The sequence below is a fragment of the Ammospiza caudacuta genome, chromosome 20 (assembly GCF_027887145.1).
Source record: "Ammospiza caudacuta isolate bAmmCau1 chromosome 20, bAmmCau1.pri, whole genome shotgun sequence".
NCBI classification, from domain to species: Eukaryota; Metazoa; Chordata; class Aves; order Passeriformes; family Passerellidae; genus Ammospiza; species Ammospiza caudacuta.
The window spans coordinates 8,189,102-8,213,917 of NC_080612.1; the positions used below are offsets into that span (position 1 = coordinate 8,189,102).

At 56.2% G+C, this 24,816-nt stretch overlaps 6 protein-coding genes and 2 non-coding genes across 9 annotated transcripts in view; 2 read left to right on the top strand and 6 right to left on the bottom strand.

The window, feature by feature from the left end:
• The window catches only part of SMG6 (SMG6 nonsense mediated mRNA decay factor), a 105,528-nt gene extending 102,529 nt beyond the window's left edge, over positions 1-2,999 (bottom strand). For both annotated transcript variants that reach the window (XM_058817578.1, XM_058817577.1), the window contains exons 1-2: positions 2,909-2,999; positions 301-2,053 (exon numbers count right to left, since the gene is read on the bottom strand). In XM_058817578.1, the coding sequence (XP_058673561.1) occupies positions 301-2,053; positions 2,909-2,999 (1,844 nt within the window). The remainder of the gene's footprint in view (positions 1-300; positions 2,054-2,908) is intronic.
• An 84-nt stretch (positions 3,000-3,083) lies between these two features.
• Positions 3,084-5,183, top strand: SRR (serine racemase). The gene is made up of 7 exons (XM_058817580.1): positions 3,084-3,272; positions 3,469-3,604; positions 3,804-3,907; positions 3,978-4,097; positions 4,189-4,263; positions 4,485-4,694; positions 4,953-5,183. The coding sequence occupies exons 1-7, from the start codon at positions 3,093-3,095 to the stop codon at positions 5,148-5,150; spliced, it is 1,023 nt and encodes a 340-aa protein (XP_058673563.1). The 5' UTR covers positions 3,084-3,092; the 3' UTR covers positions 5,151-5,183.
• A 373-nt stretch (positions 5,184-5,556) lies between these two features.
• On the bottom strand, positions 5,557-11,600 carry TSR1 (TSR1 ribosome maturation factor). Its single transcript, XM_058817579.1, has 15 exons — positions 11,481-11,600; positions 11,296-11,399; positions 10,782-10,998; positions 10,564-10,698; positions 9,783-10,213; positions 9,381-9,540; positions 8,925-9,091; positions 8,482-8,684; positions 7,914-8,076; positions 7,581-7,691; positions 7,039-7,171; positions 6,584-6,700; positions 6,199-6,339; positions 6,016-6,090; positions 5,557-5,920 (listed from the first exon to the last, which is right to left on the bottom strand). Exons 1-15 carry the CDS (start codon positions 11,581-11,583, stop codon positions 5,742-5,744), a joined length of 2,439 nt encoding a protein of 812 aa, XP_058673562.1. The 5' UTR covers positions 11,584-11,600; the 3' UTR covers positions 5,557-5,741.
• LOC131566708 (small nucleolar RNA SNORD91 family) lies at positions 6,901-6,991 on the bottom strand. Its single transcript, XR_009275583.1, has one exon. It is a non-coding gene; the product is annotated as a small nucleolar RNA SNORD91 family (small nucleolar RNA).
• On the bottom strand, positions 8,331-8,421 carry LOC131566706 (small nucleolar RNA SNORD91 family). Its single transcript, XR_009275581.1, has one exon. It is a non-coding gene; the product is annotated as a small nucleolar RNA SNORD91 family (small nucleolar RNA).
• A 1,879-nt stretch (positions 11,601-13,479) lies between the features above and the next one.
• On the bottom strand, positions 13,480-20,891 carry POLDIP2 (DNA polymerase delta interacting protein 2). Its single transcript, XM_058817768.1, has 11 exons — positions 20,698-20,891; positions 20,269-20,350; positions 19,588-19,685; positions 18,729-18,825; positions 18,200-18,275; positions 17,552-17,659; positions 17,175-17,311; positions 16,234-16,260; positions 15,923-16,048; positions 15,445-15,524; positions 13,480-13,960 (listed from the first exon to the last, which is right to left on the bottom strand). Exons 1-11 carry the CDS (start codon positions 20,874-20,876, stop codon positions 13,846-13,848), a joined length of 1,125 nt encoding a protein of 374 aa, XP_058673751.1. The 5' UTR covers positions 20,877-20,891; the 3' UTR covers positions 13,480-13,845.
• A 93-nt stretch (positions 20,892-20,984) lies between these two features.
• Positions 20,985-23,181, top strand: TMEM199 (transmembrane protein 199). The gene is made up of 6 exons (XM_058817907.1): positions 20,985-21,176; positions 21,255-21,328; positions 21,406-21,495; positions 22,240-22,276; positions 22,560-22,672; positions 22,764-23,181. Exons 1-6 carry the CDS (start codon positions 21,005-21,007, stop codon positions 22,857-22,859), a joined length of 582 nt encoding a protein of 193 aa, XP_058673890.1. The 5' UTR covers positions 20,985-21,004; the 3' UTR covers positions 22,860-23,181.
• A 375-nt stretch (positions 23,182-23,556) lies between these two features.
• Positions 23,557-24,499, bottom strand: SEBOX (SEBOX homeobox). Its single transcript, XM_058817978.1, has 2 exons — positions 24,215-24,499; positions 23,557-24,091 (listed from the first exon to the last, which is right to left on the bottom strand). Exons 1-2 carry the CDS (start codon positions 24,497-24,499, stop codon positions 23,843-23,845), a joined length of 534 nt encoding a protein of 177 aa, XP_058673961.1. The 3' UTR covers positions 23,557-23,842.
• Positions 24,500-24,816: the final 317 nt, after the last annotated feature.

Below are 24,816 nucleotides of genomic sequence, written 5' to 3' on the forward strand. Positions count from 1 at the left end.
TGAGAGCACTGGAACTGAGAAACATCAGCTCCAGCAAGAGCCAGGAGAACCAAAAATCTTCAGCAGGTGCTTGTCCTGCTCCTGTGTCCCTGCAAGGCATTCACCAAGCACAAGAAGCCACAGGGAAGTGACATCCATCCTCACCCACAGCTTGCTTCCACCACCCACATACCGCTGGCACACAACAAACAGAGCAGGCACACCAAAACCTGACAACCCAGTGCCACATCTCCCAGCCACTGAGATCCCCAGGGAGACACCATTCTCCTGTATTTCACCCTCCCCAGCCCACCCACCAACCTCAGCTGGGCCATCTTCTCCAGCCCCTCCGGGCTGATGCGGTCTCTGGACAGGAGGTTGCTGAGCTGCTGCTCCTGGTTGCCAGCCTCACGCAGGAGTTTGCTGAGCTCCTGCTGCTGCATGTTCCTCATCTGCTGCTCCATCTCGGGGCTCAGAGGAGTAGGAGGGAGTGGGCCACACAGGTACTGCCCTGCCTGGCCAGGGTACCCAGGGTAATAAGCTCCTGGGTACACCCCGTTGGTTGGACCCATAGGATACTGCAGGGAATATCCCCCGTAGGGATACTGGGGGCCTTGCCCGGCGGCACGAGGGTAATAATAGGGGTTGTCAGAGTTTTGGAATTTATAATAGGAGGGCTGGGCCTGGCGGGCTTCCCCCCAGGAGGTGGGGCTCACTTCATCATCCGTGTCTAGGAAGTGAAGCTGAGCAGTCTGGCTCTTCAGGGCGGGTTTTTGGTCCGGGTTGTTTGGGTCCCACAGGCGGCGGGCGGTGCCACCCCGGCCCCGGCTCCGGGGGCCTTTGCTGCCAGCCCCGCCCAGCAGGAGCCTGGGGCCAGGGTGAGTGGCTTCAGGGACACCCACCGAGCTGGCTGAGAGGTCCGTGTTGGCAGGCAGGAACAGAATCCCACGGCCCCTCCCTTGGGGCTCCCTGCTCTGGCTCCTTGCCTCTGAAACCTCTAAGGCCTTCAGGGACTTTTTTTTATCTGTATCTGCCAGGCTGCTGTCCCTGCTCGTGGTCCTGCTGTCAAATGTCACTCGAAAGGGTCCCTTGGCTTCCCTGCCATTGCTGCTCCATTCACTCTCACTCCTGGAAGCTCGGCTCTGCTCTGAATGTCTCCTCCTGTCTGAATTCCTGCTGGAGACGTACACCTCAGCCTCATCAATCCTGTCATCATCCAGGGAGTCTGTGGAGGACACAGAGAGCTGCTTCCTGGGACGTATCCTCTCCCTGGCACGCTCCTGCCTCCTCTCCACGCCGTCCACGAGCAGGGCTCCGTCCGTGCTGTTGTTGCTGCCGGCCGAGCTGGTGCTGCAGGTGCGGTAGCGGCTGCGCCGTTTGTCCGTGCGGGAATAGCGCTTGGTGGAGCCCAGCTTCCCCGGCAGCCCCTCATCCCCCACCCTCCTCACCCTGTCACCCCGCTCTGCTCGCCTCCCTTTATCCCCCCTGGAGGCTTTCAGTGCTTCCCCTGCCTGGCTCCCCTCTCTGTCCTCCTTGCTGGATTTGATTTTTCTGCTGTTGTCTTTTCCAGTGCTTTTCTCAGCCTCTTCATCTCCCTCGACTTTGAGCTGCTCCATCCTGCCGGTGATTTCCTCGCCGGCCGGCTGCAGGGAGGGCTCTTTAGCAGCAGAGTGCAGGCGTTTCCCAGGCTGGTAGATCTGCTGGTCTGGCTTCTTGGTTCTCCTGGGGGCCTTTGGACACCACTCATCCACAACGGGCTGCGTGGATGAGTTTTCCTGGCTTTGCAGGCCGCCTTTGGTCTCTGTTTCTTCCTTCTCCTGTGAAGGACCGTTCTGCTTGGGGCCATCGCTTTTGTCACAGTCCTCCACAGCTGGAGCTCCTATTCCCACAGAGTCCTTGTACCCAGCACTCTCCTCCTTGTCCTCCTCAGCTCTGCTCCTTTCCTTCTCCGAAGCCTCTTGCTTTGGTGACACAAGTTTGCTCCTCAGTCTGGAGAGGCCAGGCTTGTAAATTTCCTGGTCTGGGCGCCTGTTGTCTTTGCGGTGCCTCGGCTCCTTCACCTCCTTCATGTTTTCTGGGGAAAAACAGACAGAAGAAAGTTATTCCTGAAAAATACCATGACAAATAATCAAGTCAAGGCAAAGAGCTTGCCAGCCTCAGAGCAGGTCCAGGAGAGATCTGAAAATCTATGTCAATATTTATGGGAAATCACAGAGAAAAAGTAGAAAATGAGAAAGTCTAACACAACTGACCAAATCCTTGGCCTGATCCATTTACAAATCCCATCCTGCAACAGGTTTTTCCTCAAAGCACACCACAAGACTTGAGCACAAGCAGCAAGAGTAAAGTTGTATCACGGCAGGTTCAGCAGCAGTCACCGCGTGCTGCAGGTGCAGGAGCTGCCATCCCCAGCAGCGCCCGCTCTGCCACCGGACCGTTTGCCTCAAAGGCGCCTTTCCCCATTGCTCGCAATCCGGTAACGTCTCTCTCATCCTCCTTTAACCGTATTTACAAAAAAAAAAAAAAAAAAAATCGTTACAGAGCCCAGGCCGGACCCCGCACGGTTAAACGCCCCACCGAAGCCGGGCTGTTCCCCGCTGCATTCCCTAAATTTTCTCCTTCTCAACACCGCAGCCCCGAACCCGCCGGTACCGGGGGCTCGGCCCGGAGGACCGCGAGGGGCTGGGACTGACCATCCCGAGGCAAAGCCGCTCCGGGTGCCTCCGTCTGCCCCGCAGGCTCCCCGTGGTCGGTGTTGCGCGCTCCCAGCCCGGACAGCCCCGAGCCGGCGCCGGCGGGGCGGCAGCTCTGCCCCAAGCCCTACCCCAGGCGCAGCGCGGCCGCGGGGCCGTGCGCGGCCGCGGTCAGCCTCCCGTGCGCGGTACGACCGGCCCGGCAGCGGGTCGCGAGTGCCCCCGGCCCCCCTCACCTCGCCCGCCGCCGGCCGCGCGGGCCTGCGCCGCCACCATGTCCCGCAGCTCGGCGGCCGAGACGCGGACGCGCTCCAGCCCCTCCGCCATCTTGGCAGCGCCGGGGGCGGGCGGCGCCGACGGCGGCCGCGCAGGGACAAACCGCCGGCGCGGCCGCGCGCAGGCGCGCACGGGAACGCGCACATGGCCGCGCACGGAGGCGAGCCGCCGCCGCTGGGGCTGGGCGAGGTGCGGGATGCGGAGCGGAGGCTGCGGGGCCGCATCCACCGCACCCCGCTGCTCACCTGCGCCGGGCTGGACCGCATGGCCGGCAGGAAGCTGCTCTTCAAGTGCGAGCTCCTGCAGAAGACCGGATCCTTCAAGGTGCGCGGGGATGGCGGCGCTGCGAAGCCCCGGGGCAAAGGTCGCTTTTTGCAAGAGGGAAACTCGCGTTGCGCCGGCACCCACAGCTCCTGCCGCCCCGTTAATTCCCTGGGGTGAACGGTGCTGCCCGGGGCTCAGGGACTGCTGTGGGGAGGATGTTCAGCCCAGCACCCCCAGCCCTGCGCTGTCCCCGCAGATCCGCGGAGCGCTGAACGCCGTGAGGAGCCTCGTGGAGGAGCGGCAGCGCACGGGCCGGGAGCTGCCCCGCGCTGTGGTCACACACAGCAGCGGCAACCACGGGCAGGCACTCGCCTGTGCTGCCCAGGCAGAAGGTAACCCGTACCCCGACCTCCCACCCAGCTCCCAGAGGCAGGCGCGGGGTAAATACAGAGCTGGTTCTGTTGGAGAGGATGGAGATCACTCTCCTGAACCCATGCAGGTGGCATAGGCAAGGCATTGCCTGCTCCTGCAGTTTGAACTGGCTGCTGTGGCTTTTGGGCTGTTGGATTGACTCCCTCTCTCATGCCACAGGGATTCCTGCCTACATCGTGGTGCCCCGGACTGCCCCGCAGTGTAAGCAAGATGCCATTTGTGCCTATGGTGCCACACTGGTGCCATGTGAGCCCAGTGACAAGGTAAAGCACAGGGAGATGGGTCAGGGACACTGCCCAGGCAGAGAGAGGTGACTGCTGTGCTTTCCCTTAGTCCAGAGCAGAGACAGCATCCACTGTAGTCCAGGAGACAGGAGGAGTCCTGGTGCACCCCAACCAGGAGCCAGCAGTCATTGCAGGGCAAGGCACCATCGCCCTGGAGGTGCTGGAGCAGGTGAGGGAAATGCACAGCCCAGCCCCTGCAGGGGCACAGCAAAAAAGGGGACACAAAGTGTCAGAAGCCCTCACACTTCCTTTCTGCACAGGCACCTCAGGTAAATGCAGTGGTGGTTCCTGTTGGAGGTGGAGGAATGGTTGCAGGAATAGCAGTTGCCATCAAGGTAGGTAATAGCTCATCCAGGAATCTCCCTGTGGGAAGGGCAGGACTCTCAAGGCAGGCAGCAGCTTTTAACTTTAGAAACACAAAGACCCTGCAGTGAAAGACACTGACTGCCTGGGGTCTGCATGGCAGCAGCAGCAGGGCCTGCTTACCCCCTGCACACACAGAAACGGGACAGGCACACACTGGTGTCACCCCAGTGGCTCCTCCTGCTCTCCCCAGGCTTTGAGGTCAGATGTGAAGGTGTTTGCTGCTGAGCCAAGCAATGTAGATGACTGTTACCAGTCCAAGCTCCGAGGGGAGCTGACCCCCAACCTCCACCCACGGGACACCATCGCAGACGCGGTAAAAACCAGCATCGGGCCCAACACGTGGCCCATCATCAGGGATTTGGTTGATGATGTCCTGACAGTCTCAGAGGAAGAAATCAAGGTAAAGGGGCTCCCAGCTCCCTTCTCACGGTAGCTGCCAGCAGGCAGCTACCTCCAAGCCCTGCCCTTCTGCTCTCACCCCAGCACATTCCCAGAGCAGCACAAACCCCCTGTGCACCACTGCAGCTGTGACACCCACGCTGTCTCCAGCTGCAAAGGGCTGTTGGGAGCTCTGCCCTCCCTTCCCAGAGTGCTGCAGGGATGCCCTGAGCAGCCTATGCTGGCTGCTGGGCTGACAGCTGCTGCCCTGTCCCCACAGCAAGCCACGTGGCTGGTGTGGGAAAGGATGAAGCTGCTGATTGAGCCAACAGCAGGCGTGGGACTGGCGGCCGTGCTCTCGGAGCAGTTCCAGGCAGTCCCCCGGGACGTGCAGAACGTTTGCATCGTGCTGTGTGGGGGAAATGTGGACCTGAGATCCCTGACCTGGCTCACAGAGCTCTCTGGGAAAGCAGAATGAGGATGGAGTGCTGTTTCAAGGAATGAAAAACTCACTCATTTGTGTGGTGGTTTGTGCGCTACTAAAAACAGATCGAGTCCAAATGTTTGGGAGTTTTTGTGGAGGGACAAGGGGAGCTGGCATTGGTCTCTGTGGGGAGACTGGAAACAAAGCACTGCCTGTTCTCCCCTCCCCAGCTGCCTTGCTCTGGCTCAGGCCTCCAGAGAGCTGCACTCAGTCACCCTCCCCAGCTGCTACTTGGCTCTTCTTTCTCAGCAGCACAGGAACTGCCAGCAAACTCCTCCACACAGCACAATCCCCCTCACCCCACGTGGCAGGGCATGAGGTACTGAAACAATCCCAGTGGGGTCAGTGGACAAGGGGTGCTCACAGCCTCCTGGCCACCACCACGACACAGGCACTGAGGCATTTTTGACATTTTCCATTAAAATAAATAGCTATAGCTGGTACCTGAGCAGCAGCTGGCCACGCAGCTGCCCCTGTACAGACCCCAGCAGTAACACGTCCAAGGCATCAGTGCTGTCCTCACAGTGCACGGGCCAAGAACAGCATCCAGGGAGCCAAGGCACAAACTCCAGCCATGCTGGAGACTCATTCCATCTCCACCTCCTGCTCTGGCAGAGCACTCTCACTCCTCACCCACGGCACAGGCTCTGGGACGTGAGGGTCATAAGTCCATTTGGGAAAAACGCGCTTGTAGAGGTTCAGCAGCACCGTGTCCTGGGACTTGAGCTGCCCATCAAAGTGGCACTTCATGTGCCCATGGGTCCCTAGGCAGAGGGCAGAAGAGGCCATTAGCAGTCTCTCAGGCACAGGAGGATCACACCATGTCAAAACACACAGATAAACACCAAATCAAACCTACCTAATGGCTCCTTGATGTGCCCTCTGCGTCCCCACTTTGTCCTCAGCTCCACGGGCTTGAACCACATCACATCCTCTGGAGATGGAAACACGAAAGGCAGGTAAGGAACAGGCTGTGCTGCACCAACACAAGCACAGGGACAGAACTCCCAGAACGCCTCCTCCCACCAGAGACCAGCTGTACCTCTGTTGAAGAACATGTATCGCACCACAGCCATCTTGGTGAAGATCTTGAAGGGGTGGCCACTGAGCACCAGGCGCTTGATGACGATCCTGTCGGGGTCCACGGAGAGCAGGGAGCCCGTGGCAATGAGGTCGTGCATTCCTGCCAGGCAGAGTCACCATTGCACCAGGGCAGGTGCCTGCATCACCCCCTCCCCACCACAAGCCCCTTCCCCAAAGGGCTGCAGGCCCAGACAAGTGACAACAGAGAGGGAGAGGAGCTCATCTCAAGCAGCAGGAAGGGAGAAGCTTATTCAAGTCATACTTTCTGGAGAGATGGACTTGTAAGCAGGGTTTGGGGACAGTTTGTTTCCCAGACATCACCTCCTCAGCATTTATTAACTCACCATTATTTCTCTGTTTAAAAACCAGCACTGAGGCAGGAGGGAAAGTGATGGGAGCATAGACAGTCACCACCAGGGCAGCATCTGGGCGCAGGAAACGTTCCAGCTTGTGCTTATCAGCTAGGACAGAACAGAAATTATCAAGTTGACGCCCTCAGAGCTGTGGGAAACCCCAGAGTTCATTGTTCCCTGTTCAACAAACACCTCTGCTCTGCTGGCACTGAGTATGTGGGAATGAAGGTGATCCTCTGGCATGGAACCTGGACCTTGCCTGGATCAGTGAACCACCTTTCCCAAGCCACTCTACTCCCCATGGTTTAATGCCTGGAAGCCTCAGAGCCAAAGAGAGTCTTCACAAGAATCCTTCAGCCAGGTTCAGACACCACGGCTAAGACATCACAGGCTTCCTGCTCCAGAATTCCCACCCCCACTGCTGCTGTACCCAGTCCCTGACAAACCTGAGGTGTGCTGGGAGAACAGGGGGGACGCTCGGAAGCGCCTGAAGCCGCAGTGGAAGATCAGCTCCTCCTTGGCCCTCACTGGCTCGCTGTTGCCCGGGTGCCGGCGCACCAGGAAGTTCAACACGGACATCTGCAAGAGGCAGCACAGTCAGGGGCTGCTGGGCAGCAGAAAGCAACAGGACATTGCAGCAGAGATGAATGTCCTAGAAAATGGGGTCCCAAAAGGTCACTGGTCACCAGTGCCAAGCTCAGACATTTTCTCCTAACCTGCCCCCCAGCAGTTTCTGTGTGCTCCAACCTGCTCTGAAACAGGAGCAATGTGGGGCGATTGCAGCCCAAACCCTCTGCAGCCAGACCCTCTGAAACAGGAGCAATGTGGGGAGATTGCAGCCCAAACCCTCTGCAGCCAGCCCCTCTGAAACAGGAGCAATGTGGGGAGATTGCAGCCCAAACCCTCTGCAGCCAGACCCTCCCCAGGCCATGCAGCCTGAAGGAACAGGGAGCTGCACATCCCTCCAGGGTTTATTCCTTGTGTTCACCTTTTGTTCATGGGGAAGCAGTGAGAACAGCACCAGGGGTTTCCCCTCCTTGAAGCTCTCCATCACAGAGACAGGGACATTGCAAACATGAAGTGTAACGTACCAGCCCACCTGCCAAGACAGGAACAGTTGTGAACACGTCTCTCAACAGAAAAAAAAGTGTCAGAATATGTGCCTGGATTAGGGAGGGACTCCAAGAGAAAACTGTCTGAACTTAGGGCTTCATGGTAAGAACCAGCTGGCTGAAAGATCCACCCAACCACCTTCCTGATGAGTCACTCCTATTGGGAGCAAAGGAACACAATAGGAAAGGGATCAGCAAAAGGGAATTACCGAGGCTCCCTCAGTCTCCTCCTTCTCTATTTGCCTGAAGAGGTTCTTCCTGGTTCGGGAGAAGTCCTGGAACTGGAAGATCCTGGCATAATCCCTTGGAAGATTCTCTTTGGGGTCCCAAGGAGAAGTCCGGAAGCTTTTCAGCCCCCTGTACTTCTGGAACCTTGAGAACAGAGAGCAGGAAAGACAAATTACTTAAACAATTGAGGTGAATCCCATTCTCCACCACCAGCTGTGGCCTGCAGGGTCTCACACACCAGGACATCGGGTGCAAAGCAAACATTAGCCCTCAGGAAAGTGTCGGTGCAAAGAGAGATAAAACCAGCAACCAAATCCCCAAACAACCTGTCCTTGCCTCAGGACCAATCCTCCTCTCTCTCCCAGGTGAGGGCTCAGCCTTCCCTGCCAACAAGTGCCTGCTATGGAAGCCTCAGAGCCAAAAAGGGTCTTCACAAGAATCCTTCAGCCAGGTTCAGACACCACGGCTAAGACATCACAGGCTTCCTCACCAAATGAAACAGAAAGGAACCTTCCAGCTCCTCTCCCAGCAAAACATCCCATTTCTTACCTGACTCTGGCAGGCACATCCCGTGGCGTGTCCACCTCATCTGGAAACATCTCATCCATCCTCTCCTGCTTGTATCTCTCCAGCATCTGCTCATCCTCCTCCATCTTCTCGTCGTACTGCTCATCCCGCAGGCACTCGGACACAGTCATGGTCTCGCTCTCCTCCTCCCCAGCCTCCTCCTCCTCCTCACTGCTCTCCCCCTCCTGGCACAGGGCAGCACAGAGCTGTGAGCACACAACGTGCTCACACTGTGGGATTTGGGACCCCAGCCCATCATTTTGGGGTCTAAGAGGCCAAAGAAGGAATGTGATACATGCAGGGATTTAGCAGTGGAGATCCAGGCAAGTCCTGGTTCTGCACCAAGCCCTTGCATAGGACAGAATCTTCCTAGAACATGCAATAATGGCCTGGAGATCACCTGTACTATCAGCTCTTGGAGGTACCTGAGAAACTGCCTCTTCCATCAGATCATCATCCATGTCGTCATCTTCATCATCATCATCATCATCTTTCTCACTGCCTTCTTCTCCATCATCCACAATCCAGGCAGCCTGGTACTTGGATGTGCCTTTGGGGACCTTCACCACCCTCCTGTTTGCCTTCAGAGAATCTGTAGGAGTCCCACCAGGGGTTAGTACAGGAACAGTTCTCCTTCCCCTCAGCAACATTTACACCAGGACAGCCAAAACCAGATCTAGACTAGAATTGCTTTTTTCCCAGCACAGAATTTGTCAGGACAGCCAAAACCTGCTAACTTGCCAGACAAACCACCTGATGGGACTGGGGATGGGAGCCATCCCAACTGAGATGTTTCTTCACAGTCACCCTGGTGACAGAAGTTTCTAACAAACCTCTTGAGAGGGACAAGGAAGAAATACAGAACTGTTGCTTCTCCTCACCCTCTGCTTCCTGCAGTTCTTCTTCAGTGGGCCACGTCTGCTCCCCTTCCATGGGATCAGGAACCACTTCTGACTGCAGAGACTCCTGCTTGCTTGGATCTGCCTTCATCAGCACCTTGACATCTTCCTCCATCTCCACAGCACCATTTCCAGAGTCATCCTGAAGGGGAAAAGCAGAGCTCCTAGACCTGAGCACACCCAACTGAAGCTTGCAGACAGCCTCAGATCAAACTCCCTTCATGATGTTGTGACATAACTTTCATTACACACTGCAGGCACAGAACCTCAGCCCAGCACCAGCCCCTCTCCTCACCCACATATTTCCCACAGGTGCATTTTCCCCAATGAAACTTTAGAAACCTTGTGTTCTAGAAGGACTGACAAAGCTCTCACCCCACACACCTGAACCTCCATGTCCTGCTGACTCCTCTTCTGTCCTTTAACCACGCGTGGGTTCAAAGACAGCGGGTCAGGGGGAGCATCCACCTGGCTCAGCTGGAAATCCCCGTGCCCCACAATGTGCACCAGGCTGTTCACGTTGAGGGTCTGTCCCCGGACAAAGCCAGACACCTTCAGGGTCCCCACCAGGTCACTGTCCTGGCTGGGCACAAACTCAGCAGCGCGGGCCAGCAGGTGAGCGCGGCGGGCACGGAAGGCCAGGTGCCTCTGCTTCTGGGAGCTCAGGTGCCTCAGGAGCAGCGAGGACTCCTGCTCTGTGTTCAGTGGGAACAGCTTGGCCTCGGGAAAACGCTTCTCAATGCACTTGGAGAGTTTCTTCCTGGCATCTATCCTCTTCTTAAGGGGCAGGTCAGTGCCTCCCGGGACAGCCAGAGCTGGCGAGCAGAGAACAGAGCTCAGATCAGATCCTAAACTTTCTGCTGTTCTTTTTACCAAACACAGGCAAATATTTGGATGTCAGCAGCCCAAATGGCCAGATTTGCACCACAAGGTACAAAGGGAGTTTCACTGGTTTCAGTGGTGCCCAACAGTACAGGGAGCAATGGCCGTAAACTGCAAGAACTTCCACCTCAACATAAGAAAAATATTATTTTCACTGAAGGTGGCAGAACCCGGAAATTTAATTACACTGACAATCTCCATTAAGGTGACAGAGCCCTGAAATTTAGTTATTGTGACACTCAATCTCCATGAAGCACCCCCAGAAATGCAAAACATTTCTCACCATAACTGGGCAGCCCCTGTGCGAAGAGGCAGGAGAGGCAGTGCTCCCCTTCACTGTCCCAGCCATCCACAGGGTCCAGGATGAACAGCAGGGAGTCAGCAACCTTGGCAAGGTCTAGAACAGCGTGGAGATCCCCTGCACCCAAAACACCTCCATTAGTAGGGCTGCCAGAGGCACCAGAACCAAGAACCCAACCCACAGCGGCGCCTCCTCCTCACCTGCCTGGGCTGTGACAAAGCGCCAGCGCTGCTTGAGCCGCGGGCAGAGCAGGGCAAAGCCGCCAGCTCCGCCCTCATCCGCACGGACAGTGGCCGAGTCCTGGCTCTGCAGCAGCCGCAGCGAGTCCTGGGCCGCAGCCCCGCTGTGCAGCAGCACCACAACCACGAGGTGCGGGGGCCCGTCCCTGCTGCCGAGGCTGCGCTTCTCCGCCAGCACCTGCGGGTACACGGGCAGGGCTCGAATGCCAACCCAAGCGCGGCTCCTCTCCCGTCCCCGGACCAGGCCAGGCTCCTCCACACCGCAGCCCGAACCCACCCGGTCCGTAACGCTCCGTTCGACCAAACCCAACCGGGCCCGGCCCCCGCTCGTTCCCCCGCAAAGTCCCGAACCGGCCCGGCCGCACCGCCCCCATCCGGACCCCCGGCCCCAATCCAAGCCCCTTCCGGTAGAGACTCGAACCGAGCTCTATCCCGCTCTCCCGCAACAACCGGCCCGGTTCCCTCGGTGCCTCACCGCCTCCTTGCGCTGCCGGCGGAGCTGCAGCGCCTGATGTCGCCGGTCCACCCTGTTCAGGTCGCGGAGCCGCCGGCGGGGCTGGGCCTTCACGGGGACGCGGCCTGGGGGAGGGGGACGGAAAAAGAACGGTCAGGGCTGGCCGAGAGCGGCGGGGAACCGGCGGGGAGCCCGTCCCGCCTCACCTCCAGCGCGGCGCTGCGAGGAGCCGCTGTGCTTGCCGCCTTTGTGCGCCTTGTTCTGCTGCTTGAGCGGCCCGGGCCGGTGCGCGCCCGCCGCCATCACCATGCTGCCGCCTCGCCGCCACCGCCTCGGCGCGGCCGCCGCGCGTCACTTCCGGCGCGACGGGGACCGCGGGGATCCACGTGGGCACCGGGAGGGACCGGACCGGGAACGAACCCCGAGAAAGGGAAAGGAGCCCCGGGAATGGGAAAGGAGCCCCGGGAATGGGAAAGGGAGGGAAGAGCAGTGGGGTTGGTGGCCGTAGCGCCGCTGGGCAATGAGAGGCGGGAGGCACAGGCGTTCGTTCAGCGCTTTATTGGTCGGTTCTTTGTACAGGTATTTACACCGAGAGGGGGACGGGGCTCGGCCGCGCTCCGGGAAGGCACCGGAGGGATGAAGCGGTTCGGGAAAGGCCCTGCCGAGCCTCTGGCGTCGCGCCCAGGCGCCAGGACAGGCCGGCAAAGCCTGCTGGAGTGGAAACATTCCTGCTGTGCTACCGCGGTGACCTCGGCCTCGCCAATGATTATCCAGGCAGGAATGTCCGTTCCTGCCTCAGCCCCGGTGGAACATCACCCCAAAGCCCAGCAGAGCCTGCCCCGGGATCACTCCATCCCTTCAGGGTGGAGCAGCGGGGTTAAACATTCACAGGGGTGTTGCAATCGCAGGAAAGCTGAAGGAACCCGAGGGAGGGCAGGGCAGCTGCTTGGGAAGGGAAAAGCAGGGTCCTACAGGCTCCTGCTGCCTCGGAACTCGAGGCATCTTCCCACCTCCTCCTCCTGAGAGGAAATCAGCAGGACAGCAGCAATGGGGGGTTGTCAGCTGTGAATGGTCTTTAGGGATCCTTTTCTACCCCTAAAAGCAGGCTGGCTGTTTGAACCTTGCCAAGTCTAAATTTGAGCACGGACTACCTGAGAGGAAGGAAGACACAAAACTGAAGAGACTGGTGATAAACAGATGAACACTGCAGTGATTGAGTCTCTCTAAACAGGGATCCACTGCCTGTGGGACAGATCAGAGTCTCCCCCAAGGCTGTTTGCTCACAGCTCTGCCCTCCAGAGCCAAAGGCAAACAGAGTGCTCAGAGGGGGTTCCAGGGAAGAGGGAATAACTGGGATACTTCTAAATCAAGGAAAACATCCTGTGAATTAGTTACACCTTGTCATTTATGCAAGACTAGCAAAGGAGGAAGGTTGGAAAGGAGGAAGGTTGGGAACTCTTCCTAGGGTTATCACAAGGCCAAGTACTTGTGCCTCAGAGTGATGCAGAAGTCTGGATGCCCAGAGGCAGCCACAAGGGTCCCACACCACGGGGGCTGACGATCTTTGCAATCCTCAGAGCTGCTCTGCCTTTCCCACACATCCATTCATTGTCATCTCACAGGATTTCACATCCTGCAGGGCCCTCCATGCCACCAAAACATCACAGCCTGGCACCCAGAGCAAGCAGGAGCAGAAAGCCAAGCACTGCCTCACAGCAGTGAAAACAAGCATCCCAGGTGAAAACAAGCATTCCTGGACAGAAACTACCAAGGAAATATGGGTGCAGCCACAGTGTGAGCAGAGGAGCTGCTGAGATGGCAATCCCTGCAGCAAAGCAAAGCCCTGGCAAGGGGAAGGGCTCCCCTCAGCTCTCCTGTGCCATCACAGTACTGAGCACACACAGGACACTGTGACAGCGCCACATGTCACCCACCTTGTCCCCTCTGCACCCTCTTCTCCAACAAGAACAGGCTTTGTGTCACACAGCACAAAGCCCAGACAAGCTGTGCCACGAGTGGAGCTCACGGGCTGCTCCAGCCCTGGCTGAATCCCAAAAAGAAGCTGCACTGCAGGAAAGCTGAGCTCACATTCCTGATCCCTAAAGGAGGAGCAGCTGCTTCTGAAGCAGCAACAACTCTGGGGGAGCAACAAGCTGGGACAGGCTGGATGCAAAGCCATGGCCTTGGCTTAGGAAGGAAGACTGGTTGCAACTGGAAGGGCCAGTTTATTAGAGAAACCTCACATTGCAGAGAAGTCACAACACATTGGAAAGGGTCCAGGCCTGCTGAGGGGGGCCAGTCTTGTGCAGCAGCACAGATCTGCATCCCCCAGCCCCAAAAACCCAGCAGGTGCCACAGAGGGAAAGGGTTACCTGGAACACAGCTCATGTTTTACAAGCAGCCTGAGAGAAGAGCCAGTAGTAAAGTTCCCAAAAAAAGCCTCCCTGGCAGACAACAGTTAAAACAGAAATGGTTTAAAATGTTTAAAAGCTCCGTGTTCTTGGCTGCAGCATAAAGGGGAGGCAAAGGTCTACAACACACACAGGCCTCCGTGGCTCTGGGCACTCTGATCTACCAGTGAAGGCCGGAGGGAGGGGTCTTCTCATCTTTGTTGCTTTCCAGGGAAAAGGGTGGGATTCGCACATCAAAGTGGGAGCCATCAGGCCTCTCAAACCGAAAAGTGCCCCTGCAAAAGTAATGGCACAGGTCACACTGAGGCCAGGGACAAACAGGACACACCTAGGAAGCATCAGCAAAAAGGTAAAACCTGAGCTCTTCAACATCCTGGGGGTGCAACTGCAAGGCTGGTCCAGCAGCAAGGATATGGGCTCAGCTGCAAACGTAACTCATCCATGGAGGACTCCTGGGCAGTTCTACAGCACATCCCTGACACATTTCCTGCACAAAGCTGTGATGATTGCAGCCCACGGGAGTCAAGCACCCCTCCATGCACCTGCAGTGGTGTTTACCCATCTCCTACTCCCCAGGACACAGAGCCATCTGAGCTGTTTTTACAGACTGGTTACACGGAAATTCAGATTTGTGTTTCTTGGCAGGAGCTCCACTGGTTGTCAGTGACATTAAGAAATCCCATCACAGATGTAATTTGGAACAGCTTCAGCTTTGCATTTCAGAGCTGAACCTGCCTGTCCTGGTACAACCATTGTTTACTGCTCTGAGCTACAGACAGCTGTACTGCAGAACACAACAGGGGCCAGAGGGCTGTGGAGATAAATTAACAGGTTCTCAGGACAGAGAGGACACAACTGAACACCAGAAGTCCAGCTGAGCAGCTTCTGAGATGCAGAACCTTTGTGTCTCTGTCTTCAGGATGTATGCAGACAGGGAAAAACTCCTAGACCACCTGGTTTTATTCCCCAGGGCATCCATTCAGGCAATTCAAAACACTTCACATGGCAAACAAGGTACACCCTATATGCAAAGAGCTGCTCTGCTTTTCCCAACTCAAATACAACCTAACTGGGAAGGAGATTTCCTTAAAAAAATGCAGAAGGACCTGTCATAGAGAAGGCAGGAGGTGGCTGTGCAGTCCTTGTCCACACAGTGGTGGCACTAAATGTGCTAACCCAGCCAAAAGGCAAATAAAGGGAAGCTGCTTTAACCCCAAGGCACAGGAAAAGAACAACTCAGCTGGGCACTTCTCTCCCTGCATTTACACCAGAAGAAACTTAAGCACCAGTTAGACTGAAGTCCTTAACTGGTCTAAACTGGGAAAACCCCTGCATGCCAATTCCTGACACAGAAGTGAACAGAGATGGAGTTAAAGCCCAATCCTCTCTCAAGAAAGGAGATACCAGAGCACACATCCCTGCTGCTGAGGGAATCACCAGCACAAGGCCTTGGCTCTTGCACCAAGGACAAAAGGAATAACTGCTTCATGTCTTTAAATCCAGTCTAGCACAAACCACAGCAGGAGGAAAAATTATCCTGGAACCCCTCCTGGTGCAGAGAACCAACAGATCATCTTATCACTAACTGGGATACAGCTAGAGAGAAGCTCATCAGAATTTAGCTACCAACTATGCCCTGTCTTCTCTACTTCCACCCAGATTTCAGCCACAACCCCAGGCTGCAAACTGCACCCCAGCTCTCTCCTGGGGGGTCCTACACCCAAAACACTGCTGCAGCAATGAGGGCTTCTTTTCTTACCACATGTGACCACTGGATGCCTGCAGGGAGACGTGGCTGCTGTACTGAAATGCTGGCTGCTCTTTGGACAAAACTGGCTCCTGAGAAAACAAGAGACCACTGGGCATCAGCAGATATATCACAGATAGACATCAACAGGAAATTTATATAGCATGAAACAAAACCAAACAGAGACCTACATCCCGGCATTTCTCCCAATCACACAGCAATCTGTCCACTGAGTAGCACCAGAATCCCGTTATTATTCCAGTTTTCCAACCACCAGTCATTTAGGATCACCCTCTAATAATCAGTGTGAAGTTTCAGTTCACACAGACAAACAACAGATGAAAAGCTCATGTGACTTTTATCACTGCCAGCTTCCCACTCCATCTATTTCAAGTGCCCACTAAACAATTACTGGCAAATCCACACAACCTAGTGAGAGAACTCCAACAAAGGGCTGTGTTTCCCAAAAAACAGTGTGGATGGCACCTACCCTTCCTACAACCCCACGGCCCCGGACTGTCTCCAAGGTGCCAGACAAGCTGAATATCCTCCAGTGCCGTTCTCTCAGCTGCACCACCTCGCTGTCCAGGTTCTCCAGGCGGATGCAGTAGCGCCACTGGGCAGAAGAAAGACTCTTATCAAGAGCTGGAATCAGCTGCAAGCAGTTGATAACCTGCAGCTGGTACTGGGAAACAGTTGCCAAGCAAAGGCTACTCTCCCTCAGAGCTTATCACACTGCAGTGATGCCACAGCAAATTAACTCCTTCCCTTTAGCTGCTCCACGATACAAAAGGCACTTACCCAGTAGACATGGGAATTCTGGGCTTCCTGTCAAGAGAAACAAAAGACTTTAGCAGCTGCCCTTGGATGTGAGGTGCCAAAAACCTCTTCAGCTGTCACCACAGCACCGGCACAGGGGCTCTCACTCTGTGCCAGGGTGACGCAGACAACTCACATGAGCACAGACAGCTGCTCTCTGAGAGCCTGGCACTGCCTCTGCTCTACACTAATCATGACGTGGGAGATCTGCAAGGAGCTCGTGACAACCCCCAGGGTTCATCTCCATGTTAATTATGCACTTTCTACACATCTAAAAACCCCTTTCCTTGCCTTTGGGCACTGTTTTTCTGACAAACACCAGCTGGATCCACAAAAGTTGCAAATCCACACCAAAACATGCACCTGCCACAGCTCAGGCTCCCTGTGGGAATTCCCAGCTCTCCCACTCAGGAGTCTGTTGGGGCTGCATTATTTTGGATGGTCCACGTGAAGTTCTGTGCTATAAAGAGCACATGGTTATCAGCTAAATCCAGAAGGCTTTAGCCAAACCTTCTAAAGCCAAACTAGAGGCAGGAAATGGGCAGGGAGCTGCAGCCCATCACTGGGCAGGATAACAAATGTGGCTGTTGTTACAGAGCAGATGGCCCCAGCCTCACCTCACGTGACTGAGGCACTAACAGGACCAACTCAAGTCTTCCCAAATATCTTGCTAGCACTGTTGTGCAGAACATCACAGGTTATTTCTCATCCTACTGATAACCAGCAAAAGCCAATATGCAGGAGATGTTCTCCAAAAATACATGGCAAAACAGTTTCATGTTTATACCCATGAGAACAAAATGGCAACTGTGGTTAAATGTCACTTCTCCAGTAAGCAGAAAGTACCTTCAGGCAGCAAACCAATCTTACAAAAACAAGCCAGTGAAACAGATGGCAGAATTACCAGGGCAGCACAGACTTACCCTCATGCCCATGTAGAAGGGGATGACAGTGACACGGATGTTCTCCGTGGTTTCTCGGTGCACATCCGAGAGCTCCAGCCAGGGGTGGTTCTTCTCCTGCCACGCACACAGAGTGTCCCTTGCTACAAAAGGTGGGACTGTGGGGAGGGAAAGGTGAGAGGAAACACTGTAGCTGGACTGCTCTCCCCTCAACACAATTCCTTTCACATGGTTAAAATAAATATTCAAAGGCAGTTTCAGTGTAACAAACCCCAAGCCAGACATGATTTTTATACCATATCCAAGATGATGGGGTTTGGGTATTTATTATAGAGCACTGGGTATTTTTATAGAGCACCATCTGGCTCTGGAGAATTCCCTGTGCAGCCAGAATTTACCTTTAGTTTGGTCGTACATGAGGAACCTCTCAAAGAGCTCATGCTGGATGGGCACTTGATCAGTGGAGCTGTAGGGAAGGATGTCTTCATGGCTTACGTAGTCTAAACCTGAAAAAGAAACCCCAAAAGCTATGGAACCTCTCCAGAGTCTCCTGGCAGAAAAATTGATCACACTAGAGAGGAAAAAGGACTTTGGCAGCAGAAGTCAAAGCTAATATCACAACTGCAATGAAGAATGGAGGAGATGTGCCAGGAATAACTCTTGGCAGTGTTCTCCTGTGAGATTTTTCATGGAGTGACTCCTCTGATAAACACACACTGCCCTGCAAAGTGCCTGCACTGCCCCAAAAGCACTCTGGGCAGGAAATGCACAGGACAGGAATAAATCCAGCTGCCCTGACCACAAAGCAGAACAGCCCATATACAACTTGGTATGGGATCTATGCCTCAAGAGCCCAAATCAGACAGGGCTGTGTCAGATCACAACCTGCAGCTATCCAAAGGGCTTCCTGTACTTTAGTCACTCTGTTGTGTCCAGCACAGCCCTAAGCCATGGACAGATCCACTGCAGAATGTCCTGTAAGAATTGCCGCTCCTTTTCTGACCTCACCTCACAAGGAGCAGAAGCTGCAGGAGGATTTCACTCACCTGGGATGGCATAGAGGGCTCTGCTGTCATCATGATTTGCCAGGAATGTCACTGCCTCTGTCTGTGATCTCTGGGACTGAGAAACAGGGAGGTTTATGTTTTTGTGTGCATTGCTGCAGGACAGCTTCCAGTCATATTTCAGGTTAGTAGTGAGGTTTATGAAGCACAAAATGTTTATTTCATTTAACCAATTCACCTCAGAATTCTCTCAATTTAACTCCTCTGGGCTAACTCCTCACTCAGACAAGTGAGAAGCATTTTCAGTGCTGCAGCCCACACTCCTAATGACCTGTGTGCAACAGTGTGGGAACAGCACCAGCAACAAGAAAGGAGGTTGGAAAAGGGAAACATGTATGACATTCCAGATGATCTCTCTCAGGGAAAACATGCCTTGAAGAACAAATTTATCCAAAAATCCTAACCAATACAGTTAGCCACCAAAGTAATTTTCCTTCAGTGCCTGTCCCTCTGAACCACTCATGTAGGAGAAGATACTCAAGTTTCAATACCAACATTACTCATTACTTACTATATGTGGACAATCCCGGGCATCTATTAACACCTGGTAGTAAGTGTGTGTTTTACCCTTGACCTCTTTGGAACCATGGCCTGCCACATTCTCGCTCCTGAAGAGAAAAGCAAAGCTCTGAGCTCAAGCCCAGGATAGCAGCAAATTCTTGTTACCACAACCAAGCACTTATAAGCAATGAATTTTTTAAAAGTCACATTTTGCAGCCTGTAATCATCTGGCTGCACCCAAACCAAAGCCCCATGAGCCACCCACACAATGACAGATGAGCTGAGATGACCATCAGTGGTGTCTGACACAGCTCCGAGAGCTCAGAGGTTTTTCCCGCTCAGTGCAGGCTCCTCTCTGGGATGGATATTCCTACTGCTCTCTGATTTTCTCTCTGATCCTCACTCCTCCCCAGCACAACTGATGACAGGCCAGGGGAAACACAGATGCAAGAGGGGAGAGAACTGAACAGCAGCTCAAGAAGGATGAACTTGGCTTAGGGGATTGAAATTGAGGAGGAAGTTGACAAATCCAGTTCACTGGCAACCTACCGCAGCCTCCAAGTGGTAACACAGGAGCCTGGATCTAACCCAAAAAGGATCTTTTTGTATAATACAAAATTCCATTTGCATAATTTTAAATTGATTTTTATTTCCTCCATACACACACTTTTATCCTTCATGCTTCCATTATGTCTCTAATTAACAATACTCAATACTTAATAATGAAGTATCTCTTTAATGATCTCTCCTAGTTTACACTCCTGCAAACAGACCCATGCCATTGCCCCTCCTTAAAAACACTTGTTTACCCCAAAAAGGTAATTCACTACAAAATGCAAATCTAACAGTCCAAATCCTCAAATCCTTACTTTTCTGTGACAGGAGAAGCCACATCCCGATCATAAAGCCTGGCTTGCCAGGGAAACAGGACTATTCCTCGATAGCCAAACACACTGTGCAGGAAGAGCTGGAAGGAACAAATAATTGCAGCTGAATTATTTTAAAAATCTGTTATCTGAGGTAAAACTACAAACATTTGCTAAAGGTTTAATGTGTGGGACGGGGATACAGGGAGAAACATCACTGTGATGGTCCAGAGCAGAAAGAGAGAAACAGTTTGGGATGAGAGAAGAAATCCATGTAATCTCAATCCCATAAAAGGGAAGGACTAAATGAGTAATGCAGTAGTAGAGCAGCAGAAAGGAGAGACTGCTCACAAACAGATCTGAGAGTCTTCAGGACAGGAATTACAAGTTTAGCTCTTATTTCTCAAATTCACTGATTGTCTCTTTGGATCCTTGAGGGAGAAAACCCCGAAGCAAGACAGTGGAGCAAACGCCATTGTACAACAGTTGTGTTGTGCTGCAGATTCTTATCGAGCTGCTATTGTCAGATGACTGACAAACTGCAGACACAGCACAGACAAGGAGCACTGAGCTGTGAAACTCCCGGCCTTCTGCTGCTGACTTTTCCTTACAGGAAATCCCCCAGCTGCCCAATCCCTGTGCCAGGAACCCACAGGGCCAGCTGTGCCCCCTAAAACCCCTTACCTGGCCTGTCTCGTATTTCCCGTGCTGCTTCGGGGCCTCAAACACCCCCACGGTCTCCAGCACTTTGCCCTCGGGACGGTTCCTGCGAGCAGAGAGGCAGCTTGGGAGGGTTTGCAGGGGCTGAAACAGCGCCCAGCCCAGGGGGACACTGCTCCCCACCTCGTGTGTCCCTCGGGCACCCCACAAACAGCCCAGTCCCTGCCCTGCCCTCCCCCTTTTGCCAGTGTCCCCTCTCCCCACAGCCCTGCACACCTTCACCCAGCTGTCCCTTTAGCCCAATCCCTCCTCTCCCATACGTCAACCCTGACAGCACCAAGCTCTTTCACAGTTTTTCCCCAGCGACTCAACAGACCCCAACTCCCCTCACCCTCAGTCACCCCCTCACCCCTCAAGCGTCCCTGCCCTCACCCATCCCCTCACAGGCCTCACCGCGACGAGAGGTGCCGCCTCGGCGGCAGCAGCAACGACGGCAGCGCCGCCACCGCCCCCCCGGTGCCCAGAGCGCGCAGGTGGCGGGCGGGGGGCGGCTCCCAGAGCGGGGGCGGCCCGCGGGCCCGGGCCCGGCCCAGCGCCGCCGCCACGTACCGCCGCGCCGCGCCGCCCGACATCCCACCGCCCGCGGCCCACAGTGCCCCGCGCCGCCCGCCCCGCCCGCCCGCGCCGCCCCGCCCCGCCGTCTCTATGGTTCCCCTCGCCGCCCCTCCCGGTCGCCCCGGCAACGCCGGCCGGGCCCAACATGGCGTCCTCGGTGCGGGCCGGGCCGCGGTTGCGGCGGGCGGTGCGGGATGGAGAGCTGGCGGCGCTGCCCGCCGCGCTGAGGGATGAGCTGGAGGCGGCGCTGGCGGAGGAAGGAGCGCTGGTGCCGTTCGGGCTGCTGCGGAGGCTGCACGCCGCGCTGAGGGAGGCAGGTAGGCCGCGCTGCGCCGGGATCGCGCCGTGACCGCGGCCGTGACCGCGGCCGTGACCGTGCCGTGCCCCGCCCGCAGGGTCTCCGCTGCACCTACACGAGCTGCTGGAGGGATGCGAGATCCACCTGCCCGAGGTGCCGGTGCCGCCGCGGGTGAGTGAGGGCCGGGCCGGAGCCGCGGGAGGAGGCGGCGACTCCCGGGCCTCACGGTGGGTCTGTGCCTTCCCCAGAACCCCGAGCTGGTAGCACGGCTGGAGCGGATCAAGGCCAAGCTGGCGCACGAGGAGTACCAGCGGATGACCCGCAACATCACCGGCCAGGTGAGGGGCTACTGCAGTGCCAGGATTCATCCCTCAAACACCTGAGAACAAAGGAGATTTTCCCCCTTAGAGTGAGTGCAGTGCAGAGGGGATGTGGAAGGCACTGGAGGAAAGCACACTGTAAACACACCGGGAGCAGATCTGGTGTTAAGGACAGAGGTAGGACAGGATTAACAAGGTGGTGAATTAGACATACTGACTCTTGGGAACTGTTCACTGTGCCAGAGATCTCAGGTTCTGTTCTGGGAGACTGAGCACATGCTGTAAATGTTTGACTGGGAGCATCTCTGCTGGTTAAATTTTTGTCATGGTTTTAAAATTGCTTCATTCATGTCGAGGTAAAAGCTGAAAATACAAGATCATATGTGGGCACTCATTCTTTCATGAGAGAGCTGAGATCTGGCAGGGTGGCTGTTCAGCCAAGTCAGCATCCCTTGCTGCTGGCATCCCTTGGGGTCCCATTCTGCCCTTCCACACTGTACCTGGCATCCAGGTGCACATTAACTCTCATGGGAAGATCTGCTTTGCTCTCTGCCAAGCTGGACCCCTCCAGGTTTGAGCTGGTTTAGTGAAAGGTGTCCCTGCAGTGTGTGTCTCCCCCACAGCCCACCCACCCAAAAGCTCAGAGTCTTGTGGACAGGGCAGGGCATTGGCGTTGCTTTTATTCTGCACACACAGTAATAACATTAACATATTAACATGAAAATACAAGTGATCACAAGCTGTTTCAATCCCTTCTTTCAGGAGATGAATGGGCCATTGGCTGAATTTGGGAGGCAAGGTGAGTGGCTCCCTGTCCTGTTGGCATGTGGCAGGCCAGGCATGGGAACTGTTCCATCTCCAGCTGGTGACAGCCCTTCCCTCTCGGAATATCTCACCAGGAGGTTTCCATGCACTGAGGTGTTCCTTGAATAAAGGAGCATCTTGGTCATTCTCACCAATATTTCTGGAGGCACCAAGAGCGTGACTCCCCAGGATTACATCTACAGCTGAGGCAGCTGTGCATGATTACACCTTGTGTCCAGCCTTACCTAAAACCAGCTCCTCCACCCCTGTGTCCCCAGTTCGCTCCGTGAAAGCCGTTGTCATCACCATCTTCAACTTCATTGTCACCGTGGTGGCCGCCTTTGCCTGCACCTACCTGGGCAGCCAGTACGTGTTTGCAGAGACAGCAGCGGTGAGTGAGCCAGCCCCTGGAGCCCCTCTGTGCTGTGTGCTGGCCAGGCTGGACACCCAGGGTCACCTCTCTGTCTCTTTTGTGTCCCCAGCGTGTCCTGTCAGCTGTCATTGTGGCCTCAGTGGTGGGCCTGGCCGAGCTGTACGTGATGGTGCGGACCCTCGAAGGGGACCTTGGGAAACTGTGACCATGGACTGCAGGCTTCATGCTGGAGGATTTGTCCTCTTCAGGAGCTGCTAATTTGGGACAGATCTTGTCCTGTCTGTGCCTGTTCCTGCTGTGGGAACACTTCTGCACTCCTCAGGCTCGTCCTTTGCTTCCTGCTCCTGAAATGAATCTTGGGTTGGAAATCCCAGAGCTGCAGAACAGGAGAGGGAATGGCTGTGGACTCCGACCACCCCAGCAGGGAGAGGGGCATGAGCTCCTGCCATCCCTGTTCTGGGAAATTCCTGTCCTTTTATTCTGGGAATAAATAACACTGTGTGTTCCTGCGTGTTGGGAGGTATCTGTTGGTGGGAGAAACATTGATGTGGCATCTAAGACATCGCAGAGATGTGAATCTTCCCTCTCCCTCTGCATCTCCTGTCCAAACCTTCCTGTGCCTACACAGTGAGGGATGCACGGTGCTCCCAAACCATGCTGCTCAGATTCTGGAGGTAGGGATGGAACACCCTTCAGCACTGAGCCCAGGGGTTTCTCAGGTGCTGTGGGACAGAGAGCAGAGCCAGCTCAGTGCACCCACAGCGGGGAGTGGACACCCACAGCAGGCCCTGGGGACCCGGACACCTGCCTGGTGGGCTCTCTGCCAGGGCCAGACACAGTGATTAATGCTCTGATGGCAGCTAAGCCCCCCTGGAAACACGGTTTAATATCTGATCCAGGGAGATCTGCCGGCACCTGCGAACGTGCCTGCGGATTAGGGGCGGCCGCGCCACAATCATCCCTGGACACGGCCTCAGATTAAGGTATTTTTTCCAAAAGATTAGTCGGTATTAGGGAGCTGATGGGGAGCTGTCCCTGCTGTGGCCGCACCGGCATTTAGGATATTGGATAACATCCTCAGAGCCTTTGGGACCGGCAGTAATTCCACACCCTAATGAAATCGTGGCACTAATCCGGGGGGGCCGCGGTGCCAGGAGGGTCCCCAGGAGCCAGGGGTCCTTGCCACGCCTATGGCTCGCCCAGGTTGGTGATGGCCGCGCTGTAGATGAGGTCGGAGATGGAGCCCAGCGAGGTGGGGAGGCCCCGCGCGGGGCTGTGGGATGGCGGCGGCGGCAGGGCAGGGGCCGGGCACGGGATGCTGCCGTCGGGAGGTGCCGCGGGGGGACCCCGCTCCCCGGGCGGCGGCAGTGGCGGCAGCGGTGGCGGCTCCGGCTTGGCGCTACGGATCCTGCGGGCGCGGCGGTTCTGGAACCACACCTGGGACGGGCGAGGGGAGCTGTGAGACACCGACAACGCCCCGACAGGGCGGCCCCGCGGAGGAGAGGGTGCCCCGGGAGGGAAGGAGGAAAGGATGGAGGGGAGGGTCCCGCCTGCGCTCACCTGGATCTTGGCCTCGGGCAGCTGGGTGAGCTCGGCCAGGCGCTCCCGGGTGGCGATGTCCGGGTAGGGCACGGCGGCGAAGGCGCGCTCCAGCTCGGACAGCTGCCCCCGGCTGAACGTGGTCCGCCGCCGCTTCCGCGGCCCCCCTGGACAGGGACAGGGACAGGGGCACGGCCCCGGGGCGCCGGCCCCGCCCGCTGCCCGCCCGCCGCCCGGCCCGCCCGCCCCGTCGGGGAAGCGGAGCAGCGGCTGGGGAGCGCGGGAGGTGCCCGGGGCCGCGCTCATCCTGCCCGGCTCCCCCGGGCCCGCCGCCGCCCCGGCTTTTATCCCCCCCGGGTCCCCCCCGGCGGGCTGGCACCGCCCCGAGCGGGCGGTGCTGTCCCCCCCCAGCCCTTCCCAAGGGCTCCCGGGGCCGATCCCAGCTCCGCGCCCCCGATGGCAGAGCCCCGACAGCCCCGACTGACTCCCCAGCATCCCTAGGGACCGGTACCCACACCAGCTGCTCGTACAGCTCTCCCCGAGCCGCCATCGGTGGGGCCCGGGAGGATCCCAGGGCTCGGGGACCCACCTGCCACCCGCCCCTCGCGCTTCCTCCCCCGCTC